The sequence below is a fragment of the Monoraphidium neglectum genome (genome assembly GCF_000611645.1).
Source record: "Monoraphidium neglectum strain SAG 48.87 unplaced genomic scaffold scaffold01265, whole genome shotgun sequence".
In the NCBI taxonomy this organism is placed as follows: Eukaryota; Viridiplantae; Chlorophyta; class Chlorophyceae; order Sphaeropleales; family Selenastraceae; genus Monoraphidium; species Monoraphidium neglectum.
The window spans coordinates 2,521-15,963 of NW_014012363.1; the positions used below are offsets into that span (position 1 = coordinate 2,521).

General features: G+C 65.3%; 3 protein-coding genes across 3 annotated transcripts; 2 read left to right on the forward strand and 1 right to left on the reverse strand.

The window, feature by feature from the left end:
• Positions 1–526: 526 nt before the first annotated feature.
• Positions 527–1,621, forward strand: MNEG_7248 (hypothetical protein; the record flags this gene model as incomplete). Its single annotated transcript, XM_014044277.1, has 3 exons — positions 527–700; positions 983–1,159; positions 1,376–1,621. 3 exons carry the CDS (start codon positions 527–529, stop codon positions 1,619–1,621), a joined length of 597 nt encoding a protein of 198 aa, XP_013899731.1.
• A 1,791-nt stretch (positions 1,622–3,412) lies between these two features.
• MNEG_7249 (hypothetical protein) lies at positions 3,413–4,464 on the reverse strand (the record flags this gene model as incomplete). The annotated part of the gene is made up of 4 exons (XM_014044278.1): positions 3,413–3,514; positions 3,754–3,834; positions 4,037–4,095; positions 4,374–4,464. The coding sequence occupies 4 exons, from the start codon at positions 4,462–4,464 to the stop codon at positions 3,413–3,415; spliced, it is 333 nt and encodes a 110-aa protein (XP_013899732.1).
• A 1,209-nt stretch (positions 4,465–5,673) lies between these two features.
• On the forward strand, positions 5,674–11,693 carry MNEG_7250 (hypothetical protein; the record flags this gene model as incomplete). Its single annotated transcript, XM_014044279.1, has 14 exons — positions 5,674–5,685; positions 5,967–6,090; positions 6,316–6,427; positions 7,006–7,525; positions 7,868–8,061; positions 8,282–8,327; positions 8,643–8,774; positions 9,097–9,240; positions 9,620–9,768; positions 9,986–10,158; positions 10,404–10,470; positions 10,723–10,789; positions 10,999–11,169; positions 11,397–11,693. 14 exons carry the CDS (start codon positions 5,674–5,676, stop codon positions 11,691–11,693), a joined length of 2,208 nt encoding a protein of 735 aa, XP_013899733.1.
• Positions 11,694–13,443: the final 1,750 nt, after the last annotated feature.

Genomic DNA, 13,443 nt, shown 5'->3' on the forward strand with positions numbered 1-13,443 from the left:
ATGCGTTCCCTGAACTGCCAGTGTGGTCAACTGATGCAGGACTCACGAACAACCACAACAACAACCGAAAATCAACAACACCAGCAGCACCAGCACCATGTCAAAACACACAGGCCCGGAAAGCTCTTGCTGTGCCTCTCCTGCCAATCCAGGATTCATGCGCCAGATACTTTGGGTTGGGCGGCGCGACACGGGTCCTGAAGGAGTGACCATGAAAAATCCATTTCATCCAATGTGTTCTGCCGGTACCTCACTGCACGTTCTGCGTGGCCCTTCCACCTCGAGCAGAGGCAGCTTCCGACGCACGTTCAGTGCCAGCCTCCGTACTTGAAGAGGGGGCCCCTCGCTTGCCTCAGTCGTGTTTTCGTGTGGTATACCACATGATGGCTCCTGCTCTACTATCTGCTCGCAGCAGCCTACCTTGACGCTTTGCTTGGTGTTGGCCAAGCCAGCTCGGTTTGCCGCGTCTCCCTGGAAGCAGCCAGTAGGCTTGTCATTACTTAGCTTGTTTTTAGATTACTTCGAGATGCTGGCGCGCGTTGGGCTTGTCGCCCCGAGTTGCTGTGCTGCCCCCACGGCGAGCACCAAGCTTTGGTGCCGGGCGCCCGTTTCGGGATCACGTGTAGCGCGTCACATCTGCAAGGCGTTGGACTACCGCGCCGCGGAGACGCTGCTGTCTGATCGCGCCAAGGCGGTGGAGGTGAGCGTCGGGATTTGAGACAGGGCGGCCTCGCTGCTTGCGTAGCCGTGATGTTGTTCGCAACCATTGTCTCGTCTTTGGCGCGCGGTTAAAGGTCCTGCAGATTCGCCCCTGTGCATCGAAGCGTGCGCAGCGCGGCTGTGCACTCGGGCGCTGCCTGCGCAATGTGTTTCCACGCATGCGCCACCGCCCAGACGACCCGCGGGCATTCATGGCGTCCATGTCCCTCCCGGTTTGATATCCCTGACAATTGCACGCATTTTATTGCACATCCCTTCCCAGCTCTTCTACACTGAGGTTTGGGCGCACAACACTGTGGAGCTTTTGGACTGCCTCTGCAACGGCTCCGTCACGTACAGCGACGCACGCGGCGGCGGCAGCGACGTTTTTGGCCGTGCGGGCCTGGCCGAGATGATTGGCGACTGCTGCGCCAGCCACCCGCTACTGCACATCGAAGTGGTAGGTGACCTGGCGCGAGGTGTCCCACACATGATCGCTTGCCAGCATGCATGCGTGCATGCAGGCAAACGAGGCTGTGCAGTTGGTGCCATTCTCATGCAAATCCCCCCGCGGCCGCTGTTGGAAGACGCAATACGCGTGGGCAGGGTTGCCCACCCCATTGGTGCGCCGCGCGTGCAACAAGCACCACGCACGCCGTCTCCCTCGTCCCTCCAGGATGACATATCGCTCGACGCCACCGGCTCGAGCGCCACCTGCGAATGGCACGCGACCGCCGCGGACCTGCTGCCCAGCCGGTCAGGCGCCCCTCCCACTGGGCTGGTCTCCGAGGTGTGCGGCTGCGACCAGCTGACGTTCGGCCCCGACGGCCGCATCCGCGCGATCCTCAGCTTCCGCGACCGCTTTGCTGAGGAGGAGGCTGTGGCAGAGGCGGAGGCGGAGACGGACGCAGACGACTACTAAATGTTGTGCGGCTCAGCCGCGGGCGGCCCTGTCGCTCCCAGCCCCTTAACTGGTCAGCCAGCCGACAGGCCTGGCTTGCACGCCTCCAACGGCCGTGTGCAGCTCGCACGCTTTGAGGCAGCTTTTGAGGAGCCCCGGAGCACTGCAAGGGCACAGGAGTGCCCATGTGCCACCGCAGCCCCTTCCATGTGCATCCGCCGGCGGCCGGCGCTGGCCCCCCTGCGGGCTGGCTGGGCTTACCAAACCATATGCCCACATGGCATGGGCCGTGCGCAAGGACGGCGTGGCCATAGCGGCTGGCCGGACACTGGTGGAGAGGGGGGCGTCACGCCTGTGAGGGCGTCGCATCGCGCCCCCCCAATGTCCCCACATGCCTGAGCCGGCTTGCGTGGCTGCGTCTCCCGTCGCCGGTCCCGTCGGCCGGCCCCACACACCTACACACAAGCACTTCGCCCCTGCTCCCTACGCCACATATTCGCCACCCGCACGACAACTCCAACCCAACACGTGTGCTTCCCCTGTATGAAGGCCGGGCGTTGGGCGGGCTCGCTCCCAGGCGTGCTTTCCTGCCGACCCGCCACCCCCGGCCTGTCAGCGATCGGCTGTGTTTTCACGAGTGCGGTGTCGCCGCATGCCGTGTGACCTGCCTGTTAGTGGAACCGGCTTTGACGTTCGTGGCGCGTTTTGCCAGCTTGTCGCCTGGGCCTGCGTCAAAAACGTGCTCAGGCGACTCAATCCTCACCCAGCCTGCGCTGCCTTGCAGCGCGGGCATGGTGCTTTGTGCACGCCGCCCGCGCCGCCCAACTGCACTCCTTGCGCGTGAGGAGGGCATTTGGGCGGCACGCATGTGGCGTGTGTTTTGCCTAGAGCTTGTGCGCATCAGAAGCGCGCGAGCCCGTTGTGCCTGTTGTTTCATCTGGCGCCAGCCCTGTTTTTGCTGGGGGGCGCCGGTTTTGATCGCGCATCCAGTGTCGCCGCTTTCTGCGGGGGGGCCGCAGTCCACCTGGAGGGCGCGGCCCCCGCAATATCGGATAGCCTCCTGTTGGCACGTCCGTCTGGAGGGGAGGGATTAGGAGGGAACGGAGCTCCCAACTGCAACGGGAGGTTGAGGGCTGGAGTCTTAACACGCGCAACAACAACCCGGCTGGGGCCGGCATGGCGTTTTACAGCACCCGCCGATTGATTTGCCCTCGCGGCGTCTTGGATGTCATTAAGTTCCCTTGCACAGCTGATTGTGTTTGCACTCATAAGGGCGCCCCGGCTGTGGTCAGAGCTGCAACACCCGCCGCCCCTGCCTGCGGCGCTTCATTGCCCTGTCTCCTGCGCGCCTTTCTTAGTGCACATCCTGCTTTGCCCCAAGTCAAGTGAGCCTTCAGAGCCTTTTCTGCCCCGCTTTGTTCCTGTACGCTACCCCCCTCCCCCATTCTGGCTCGCCCTGTCCCTCGACGCCCAGTGCTGCTGCAACATGGCGGTGCTGGCTGCGTGCGGCTTAGCGTTCACGTGTGCTTGACCGTCATCGGTAATCTTGTCAATGCATCTGCGTCCCTGGTGCAATCATCCAACTGCACAACGCTGGCTTCTGCAGCTATGGAGTCGCGCAGCTTAAGGATTAAGCCATAAAAGGTGCTAACAGCAAGCGGAGTCGGTCGGGCTCGACCGCTATGCCGTACTGAGTGCAGGGATGCATGATCCACAAAATGGCACATCAAGTCGGGCATTGCAACACGACAACCTAGATTAAACACTCATGACAGGACAGAGTGTCCCAACACTGAAGGGGGCAGGCAGGGGTCAGTCCTGCATTGCAGCCGCTCCGGCCCTCTTGGTCTCTTTGGCTTCCTTGGCGCGCTTTTTGGCGTCCGCTGGCGCCAGCACAGGCGGCGGCGCCTTGACCTGCGGCAGCGGACAGCGCGGCGGCAGTGCGTTTAGATCGCGACCGCCCGCACGGCGCATTGAGCAGCGCCGCCATCGGGGCATCTCCGCCCAACAGCAGAGGCATGCCCGACACCCGCGCTCTTGGTTGAATCTGCGTGTTGCGCAGCCGCGACCACCTACACCGCACCGCCCCTGCACGCGCTCTCGGCCCTTGAATCCCCTCAGGAGAGGCGCGCGCAAGCCGCACCGCTGCTCACCATCTTCATCTGGCCCCCCGCCTGCTCCGCCTTGGCGGCGAAATTTGACTCATTCTTCTTGTTGATCATCTTACTCAGCTCCTGTGAGGGCGGCGGCGCAGCGGCGGCTCAGGTGCTGCGTGCTTCGCCGTCGCCCACAAGCACCAAGACAGCAGCTTGTCGGCACTTGCAGCAACACGAGTGCCGCTGGTGAGTGCCGCTTGACTTCCACAAGGTGCTGCAGCGCGTGCGCGGCTCCCAACGGGAGATGCTTGGTCAACCTGCCCAGGGCAGGCGCGCCCACCTGCTGGTCCTTGTAGTCCCCCTGAAGCGCCGCCCTCTTCGGCTTGATTGCGAGCGAGCCTGCGCACGGCGGCGAGGAGCAAGGCGGACGCGCAGGGGGGTGCATTGAGCGCGCCACACTCAGCCCGTCAGGTGCGCAGTAAAGCCTGGCCACACTCTTCAAAAGATTTTGAGATTGCATGGGCCAAAATACAGGACCATCACATGAAGCAGTGCGCAGGGGCAGTGCGGCGCATCAGCGTGACGCCGACGCGACGGCCGCTTGAGCTGCACATCGACGTCAGCACGTGAGGGCCAGACTTGCTGGACCGCTCTACGACGAGAGATAATCAACTCACCCTTCTTTGTCTTGGGTGTTTTTCCATGGCGATTAGCCGCCTGCTTCTTCTCCAATTTCTTGTTCGCCTTGAGCAGCGGCTTTTGCGGCATGGCTGATGAATACTGTTTAGCTCTTTACATGCTTATGGTATGCAGATGCACTAGTGTGGACCTCTTGCGGGCCGCTGTGTAATATCAAACGATCTTGATGTTGCGGCAAGTGTGCTTACTGTACAAACCTTTACGAAGTTCTGCTGCGCAAGCGCAAGATGACTGAGCAACCGCCTTGTAAGCTTAAAATGCACAGTCACTTGGTGAGCTGGTGACAAGTACAGTACTGCCTGCAGTGGTGTTTTGAAGCATGGGCGCCTGCAGAGTGCAGCAGTTGCAGTGCGGCACTATCGCGTTCCTATCAAGCCAGACAAAGACATGTGCAGGCGCCCAGCGTGGTAGTCGTCGTCCACCGTACCCCTCGTGGTGCAAGCCCAGCATCCCACCTACAGCACAGCCGATCAGTGCGCCTTGATTGCTGCTTCGTTAGCATTGGAGTCTGGCCACGGTGCGCCCTGAGCGGCCCTAGGTGCAGCTCAACGTCAGCCCGCACGCATGAGGGTGCCAGTTCATGCATGAGGCTGCCAGTTGATGCTCCTCGCCGCAACCGGTTCAATGCAGCTGTTCCCAAGGCGCCTTTCACAACACATGGCCAATCATCACACAACACATCAACAAATACAATTTAACTGTCCTTTGCCCTCTGCTGTTGTGCTCCAGCTTTGTATAAACCTGCGCACGTCTGCAGCGTGGTCTGCAGCAGCAACGAGGCAGGTGCGCTCGCCCCGCGTTTGAAAAGCGAAGCACATACCTGGGCTCGCTGCTCACCTCGTCCGAATTATTTAGCAATCCATACTGCCGATTGGATAGGTCACGGCGGCCCGAAGTGCTGTCAAGTCGAGCTGCAGGTGATCCCAGCGATGGATCTCGCACAAACCAAGTGATCGAGCAAAGGCAGAAGGTGCCGATCGCAGTTGGTTGACGAAGGTTGAGGAGCGAAAGGATGGGCTGGCCCTGGGACAAGAAGCGGCAACGTGCAGCGCCAATCCACACGACCAACGTACTTTCGTTGTCCTCGGTGGTGAGCGCCGAACTCTGGGACGTTGCAATTTTCCTATCAACTGCTGACGCTGCCACCGGAGTGGCATGCGCGCCAATCGGTTGCTGCCGCCGTCAACCACGCGGCCGCTTTCGCACGCAGCTGGCAGAGGGTGGCCCGCCCGTGCAGGAGCCGGAGCGTGATAGAAACCGGCTCTATTCACCACGGTCATGGTCTGGCAGGTAGGCAGCCGGTGCTACTGGCTGGTTTGGTTGGGCCACGCATTGTGCACGGCGGGCCCGGCCCCGCGGCGCAAGGGCCTCAGGACCATGTGCCAAACGGCCGCATGTGTGCATTAGCGTGCACACACTTGCGCGCATGTGCTGGAGGGCAGCGGCGGAATCACCATGACACATGCATACTTGCACTTGCCAACTCATTCCGAAGCTTTGCGCTGCAACCACGCACGCGCAGGCCGTCCCTGTCTGCCGCCGCCCAAGGCGGCGCCGCCCACCCGCCGCAGCTGCCGCAATCCGCGTCCGAGGTGCGCACGCTGCGCGATGCGGTGTTCCGCCAGGAGGCTGCCGTAGCAGGGCTGCAGCGGCACGTGGTGGCGCTCGCGGACGCGATGCGGCAGATGCAGGACGGTGAGGGGGCCAACCAGCCCCACAACGCGGGACCGCGGGGTGCGGCTCGCAGCGGCCGCTGCGCACCCAGCAGCCGTCTAGGTCTCCTTTTGAAGGGCGCAAAATCAGCGCTTGTTTGCTGCACGCAGGACGTGCCTGTCGTGGCGCCCTGCAAAGTCGCGCATATCAGGGGATGCTGCATCCTGCGACCCGCCCCGAAACCCCTGTGCAACTGCTCTCCCGCAGAGTGGGACCAGGCCAGCAGGGCGATCTTTGCCCTGCAGCAGCAGCAGGAGCAGCAGCAGGAGGGGCAGGGGCAGGGCGACGGCGGCGGCGACGACACGGGGCGGCCGGGCGGGTTGGACGACCAGCAGCGCTGGGGGGCGTGCGACCAGCCCGATCACCCAGATAACAGCGCCGCCGGCCATGCAGCAGGCCATACGCCTGGTTCCGGATTTGGGCAGCCCGGAGCCGCAGAGTGCAAGCTTGTAGACACGAAGGCAGAGACGGCAGCTACATGGGGGGACGTTGGCCGCGCTCTGGCCGTTGGTGCCGGTGGCGCCTCGGGCGCGAACGGGGTCGGGCCATCGGGAGGGGGGGCGGCGAGGGAGCTGGAGCGGTTTGCGTCGGGGTTCAGGAGCAGCGGCGCAGCGAGCAGGACACTCAGAGACCAGGGAGACAGGTGGGCGGGCGGCTGGCGCAGGTCGGGGGCGGGCCGGCATCATACGCAGGCAGCAAGCTAGGTCGTCCCATGTTCAGACGCGCAGACCGTTGCAATGGAGTGCACATGCGTGTGCATGTGCATGCTTGTGCATGTGCATGCTGGCAGCGCGTACGCGTGCTCAGCATCCCGTTAAGACGCCCCCAGCTTCATAGCCACCCTACCACCAGCCGCTCCAACTGCAACCACATCGCAATACTTGCATCGTCGCGCAGGGACGATTGCGCCAGCACCCATAGCTTTGCTACCACGCATTCGCTGGGCTCTACCCAGTATTCAGCGCCTGTGCTGCTCACGGACATCCCGGCCGTCGGCCGTGGCGTGGCGCGGGTTGGTGGCGGCGGCGGCGCCGCGTCCCGCGTGCCGCGCCTTTTCGCCGGCCCTGTCCACGGTGACAACAACGGCGCCGCCGCAGCGGCGGGCGGCCTGGCAGAGGCGGGCGGCGGCGGGTGCGAGGTGCAGGAGGAGTGCTCGAAGGAGCAGCTGGAGGAGCTGATGCGGCAGCTGCGGGGCAGCTGCCCCACCGGCAGCGGCGCTACGGCGGCCGGCCGCGCGCAGGCCGGGACGGCGGCGGCCGTGGCAGCGGCTGGTGTGGAGCCGGATGGCGTCGCAGCGGAGCTTGACCGGCGGCGGGCGGCGGTGGTGACGCTGGCGCTGCATGCGGAAAGGGACGCAGAGCTGCGGGCGGCGCTGGTGGCGGCGGGTCTCCTGGAGGAGGTCGCAGCCATGCTGGAGGTGGGCGGGGGATGCTGTCTGACGCCCAGAGCGCTGCCTGTAGGGGAAGAGGGCGCAGCCGCGATTTCCTGCTTGCTGGCTGCGCTGGCTGGCTGTTGACGGGTCATGTGGGAGGTGTATGCGAGTCGGGACATGATGAGCCCATGCCCGGTGGCGGCTGGGGGCAGTGTGGTTACATGGCCAACGGAGGGGGACCGCCACTGCTCGTCGCACCGGTCGCCCAGCGCACGCGCACTGAACAGCCCGAGGGGCCGCTTGCAGCTGCCACGGACACGCGCAGGGCGCAGACGCCTCGTCCGCCTGTGCGCCCCACCCGCGCGCGCCCCGCGCGCCGCGCGACAGGGTGCGGACCCGCGCTGCACGTGGGCGGCGGCGCACCTGGCGTGGTACATATCCCGGTCAGACGAGCTGCGAGAAGACCTCGGCTGCGGCCGCGTGCTGGCCGCGCTGGTGGCGCTGCTGGGCGCGCCCGACCCCGCGGCCGCGCGCGCGGCGGCGCTGGCGCTGAACAACCTCGCGCTCGGCGCGGAGTGCAGGTGGGGCGCGAGGAGGGGGCCGACGTCGCGCGCATGTGCGGTGCGACGACCAGTGCCAAACGCAAGCGTGCAGGCATCGGGCTTGCTGCAGGCCGCAGCCAGCGCTACTTGGCTTTGACGTGCGCCGAGCCTTGTCGCGCCTGAGGCGCCTAGGGGCCGGCCCTGATCCGGGGGACCCGGTCGCGAGACCCCCGCCCGGGCGCCCCCTCCACCCCGGCAGGCAGCGCATGGCCGACGCGGGCGCCGTCACCGCGCTCATCGACATGGTGCGGCGCCCGGCGCGGCGCGCCTCCCGCGCCGCCGCCGCCGCAGCCCGCATGTCGCGCACACGCGCCTTGGTTGGCCGCGTGAAACTACAAGGCGTTCGCCGCCGAAGCGGGCAGCCGCCGAAGCGGGCAGCCGTCGACGCGGGCAGCCGCCGAAGCGGGCAGCCGCCAAAGCGGGCCCCACCCAGCACGCCACGCGCGCCTGCTTCGCCGCAAGCCACGCCCCCTGCTCGCCCGATCCCTCGCGCCCGCCCCGCTCGGCTCGCGCGCACGACGCCGCCGCCTCGCCGCCCTTTGGCGTGCTCCCCTGCGCAGGCGGCCAGCTCGGACGCGATCGGCCAGGAGGCGTCGTGCGCGGCCCTGATGATGCTGGCGAGTGAGGAGCCCAACATCCGGGCCCTCATCGTCGCGGCCAACGGCGTGCGCGCTCTCGTCGACGTGCTCAGGGTGCGCAGGCGCACACGCGCGCGCGCCCACCCCCCCCCCCCACACACACACACACACGTGTGCATGCACACAGCGCTTGAACCGCGTCAACGTGCTCGCCGTGCACAGGCGGGCGCCTGCGCCTGCATGCGCAGAGCAGCGCAGATCCAGGATGCCGATGTAGCAGCCATGGCTGCATCCACAAGGGATGTCACGGATTGCATGTGCATGCGAGGGGTGCGAGCAGCAGTCATGGGTCCCTCCTGTCATGGCGTTGGATAACACAATCCACCCCGACCTACCTGGGTCGCACCCGCACCCGCGCCCGCGCCTGCGCCCCCAGTACGGTGGCCCGACCGCGCAGGAGTCTGCGGCCTGCGCCCTGGAGAATTTGTCGTTGGACGCGGCTTGCGAGGCCGCACTGGGGGAGGAGGGCGGGGTGGAGGGACTGCTGGGGCTGCTGCGCGACGGGACCCACGCGGCGCAGGTGATGGGGCCTGCACGGGAGCGTGTGTGTGTGTGTGTGTGTGCAGGTGTGTCTGTTTGAGCAAGTGTGTGTGTGTGTGTGTGTGTGCGTGCGTGTGTGTGTGTGTGCATGTGTGTGTGTGTGTGTGTGTGTGTGTGTGTGTGTGTGTGTATGCGCACGCGAGGTCACATGATGTGTGGGAGTGTGCTGGGCCCGCGATGGGGCATGCTCCGTGCTTTCCCTACGTGCATGCAAGTCAAGCGCCAAGACAGCGTGTGGACCTTGACCCCAAGCTTTGCAGAAGCCGCCCCCACCAAGACCTCCAGGGGCGTGCGATGCATCCGGCCTCATGCGGCGTTCGCATCATGCGTCTCACGCATGCGCTTGCACTTGGTTGCAGGCGGCCGCCATCGGCACCCTGCGCAACCTGGCCGTCAATGATGACCTGCAGCTGCAGCTCCTGGCCTGCGGCGGCGTCCCCGCGCTGCTGGCCGCGGCGCGGGGCGGGCCGGAGGCGGCGACGCGGACGGCCGCGGTGGAGGCCATCAGGTGCGAGGGAAGAGGAGCGTGGGTGTGAAAGGGAGGCTCGAGGCGTGCACACCAGTCACCTCTCATACGAGGACTGCTAGCTGCCCTTGTTTCCTTTCGCCACTCAGATATCGCACACCTTGGTGAGTGCCCTTGAGTGGTTGCGAATTGGATGCTGCAAACGGCCCGCATCCCACCAAGACGCCGCTGCAAACCGCCTCGAAATTCGGCCGCGCAGGAACCTTGCGGTGGGCAGCGGCGAGGCCTGCACAGCGCTCGTGTCGGCCGGCGGAGTGGGCGCGATGGTCGAGGTCGCGCACGCGCTGCCGGGCCCCGGGCGGCTCGCGGCGCTGGGGGTACTGCTGGTGCTGTCTGTGGAGGGCCCACACAAGCAAGCCGTCATGGCGTCGGGTGCGCCGCCGCCTGGCGGGCTCCGCGGGCACTCGGCCTTGCATTCGCTCGCAAGCTTTCAGGGTGGCCTGGTAGAGCGTTATGGCATGTGCCCCGGCCTGAGAGTGGGCGTCGATGGGCGCAGCTGCAGCGTATTTGTCAGGGAAGATTGCTCGCGAGCGCCAGCGGCAGTGCCAGCGGCAGCTGTGCTGACTGCGGCGCCGCGCCCTCCCTTCCTTCATTTGATTCTCTCGCTGGGCTGCCAGGGGCTGTCGGCGTGCTGGTGCACGCGGCGCTGTCGGGGTCGCCCGCCGCCAAGGAGTACGCGGCCAGGTGGGTGCTTCTGATTACTTGAGCTGATGCAGCACGGCAAGAGCCAGATGATGGGCCCTCCGTGTTGGGTGCTGAATTCACGGGGCATGGAGGCACGCCTGGCACCTCAGGCGCTGCCTGGGCCGCAGCTGGCATGCCGATGGGTGGTTGAGGGCTGTGCGGCCATGTCAAAGCCGGCAGCGCACCAGCAAAGGCCACGGAACTACCATGGAGGGGGGAGTACTGAGGGTCCCCGCCCCCGCTTCCCCGCAGGACTCTGACCAACCTGGCCAGCAGCGACGCCAACCGGCTGGACATCCTGCGCGAGGGGGCCGCAACGGTGCGCACACGCCTGCAGCTGCCGGAAGTCGCGCGGGCAGGCGGTGTCGGGGACAGGGCGCCAATCGTCGCACCAGGCAGCCTGATGTATCACAGCACAGTTGAAGATTGGAGTGCGGCAGCAGGGTGGTTCACCTGTATCGTATACTGCAGGGCAGAAGGCTCCTCAGGTGGCTAATCTAATCGCATGCAACCCCAAACCAAACTCAGGTGCTCTCGGCCCTTCTGCGCGGCGGGGCGAGCGGCGGCAAGAGTGGCGGCGCAGGCGCCGCCGCCGGCGCGTCAGGCGGCCCTGCAGACAGGGCGTGCCGTGCGGTGGCCGCCCGCGCCCTGCAGAACCTGTCAAAGTGCCGGCAGCCGGCCGCGCGCCGGCTGATGATCGTGAGTGTCTGGTCTGCTAGCAGACCGCACGGCGGCGGGCGGACCTTTTGCTCCACAATTGCATCTCACGTCGTGCAAACTTAGGCACCGGCTGTGGCCACATACATGTGTGGGCTAGGAGCTTTCATTGCCGCGCTGGTGCTCGGCGTGGGCGCAACAGCAACGCCTGCCGCCTTCGTCAACGCCCTGGCGCTTCGCCCTTCCGCCCCTCACCGCCCCGCCCGCAGGACGCTGGCTGCGTGCCCGCCCTGGTTGGCGCGCTGTCGCTCGATGCCCCGACCGCCGGCGCCGCGGTCAGCGCGCTGAGCGCGCTGTGCGGCGCGCCGCGCGCGCTGCAGGACCTCGTCCGAGCCGACGGCGCCGGCGCGCTGCTGACGGCGCTCTCGCGCCTGCAGGGCCGGGGCCAGCAGCAGGCGCTGCGGCTGCTGCGGCGGCTGGCCAAGGCGAGCGGGGTATGCCGCATACGGGTGCAGGATGCGCTGGTGGGGATGGGGCTGCAGGCGATGGCTGCGGGGATGTCGTAGGGCGCAGCTGGCCTGTCGCGCACCGCGCAGGGCGTCTCTTCAAGTGTGCGTGGATGAGTGGAAGCAACAACTGCAATGACTCTACATCATGTTTGGATGCTACCACGCTGGCACAGCGGTGCTTTGTCTCTAGGAGCAGTTTGATTTTGAGAGCTGTCCAGGCTACCACTGTTTGCTGCTGGCGCTGCGTGTGGCGGCACGTGATGGATGTGCCGGTCGAGTTTGCAGGTCCTGGGGCTCTCTGGGCCTAATTTTAGGTCAATGAACAGACACGTGTAGTTCGGTAGTGTAAAGCAGGCCGGTGGTTGCGTTGCGTGAGAGGATCCAAAAAAAGCCGTTCTGTGATTGATGCGCTGCCCTGCTCGCTGCCAACTGAGGGAGTGCACAGTACCGTATTTAGAAACGAGGGTCAAGAATCATTGTTGGAGTGTTTGGCTCAGCCAGCGTTCGCTTGCGAGCAGCGAGCACGGCTTCGTTGTCATGGGCCGCGAGGCGCACCTGTGAGGACCAAGAAGCACAGGATGGAGGGTTACAGGAGACTTTTGGGGCTTTTCCTGGCAGTAGGTTTGCTATCAGGTAACCCATCAGTGCTGGTTGGCACATCTCGGCCCCGGTGGCACCTCGCCGCCGCTGCAGCAGCAGCAGCATTGATTGATGTGGATGTGCGCCTGGCCCACAACTCTCTGCAAAATTTGTACATGGAAGGCATATGTGATATTGTTTCGCCTGCGCGCTTGATATCATATGCGTGCGCACGTCGCCGCGTGCCCGACCCGCCGCAGCGTGCCAAGCGCAGCAGGCTCCTGGCATGTATTGGTGAGTGGCCTGGGCCCCTGGGCCTCGCAGATATCAAGCTTATAAATCATGAAAGGACCAGGCGGCATTTTATGAATGTGGCGCCGGATCGGACGAAACATATGGTGAGCAGCAACCAGCCTATGCGCCATGCAACACGAGCTCAACCAGCCTGCGCTCCGCCCCTCGCATCCACGACCTGCAGCACCGGCTCCATAACCGCGGTGCAGTGCGCCGTAGACGACGCGGGTTACATTTCCGGCATCTCTTTCAACGGCGGCGACGACTGGTTCTTCCAGCCGATCGGCAGCCAACGCGCGGCGCTCCTGGGCAGCCACACGAGCGACGTCAAGGCGCTCAACGTGCCCACCACGTCAGCGGGCGTCATCAAGGCCTGGGTCGGCTCTAACTTGGAGGGCACGCGCGTCAGCAGCCTGCAGCTGATCGTGGAAGGCGAGCGGACGCCGTGGGTGTGCGGTTCGGCGAGGACTGACAGATGGCGCTACTACGTCGGCGCCGCCGACAGGCCCGGCTGGTCTAGCCACGCGGTGCCAGTGCTGTGCGGCATTGGTGGGACCGTGGCCAAGGGCGACCGCGGGGAAGCTGCCGGGACGCTGGCGTCTCTCAACGCGTTTTCGTTCTCAAGTGAGGCCACAGGGCAGGGAGCCTGGGCCACATGGCGTCACCTGTGTGCAAAGGCAGCTGCCATAATCGGCTGTGGCAGCGATTGCCCCTTTCAAGGCGGAGAGCGCAGGCCCTGCAGGCGGCAGTGGCGCAAATTCATTGAGCGGCAGAGAAATTACAAATGAAAACCGGGCAACAGCGACGGCGGCGGCAGTAGCATCAGCAGTGGCAGCGGCAGCGGCATCTGGCTGGTTGTTTGCTGAGCCACGCACTTCAACCCAACAACCGTGCCTGAAACCCCTCCCTGCACAGCCAAGTACTATGCGGCCCC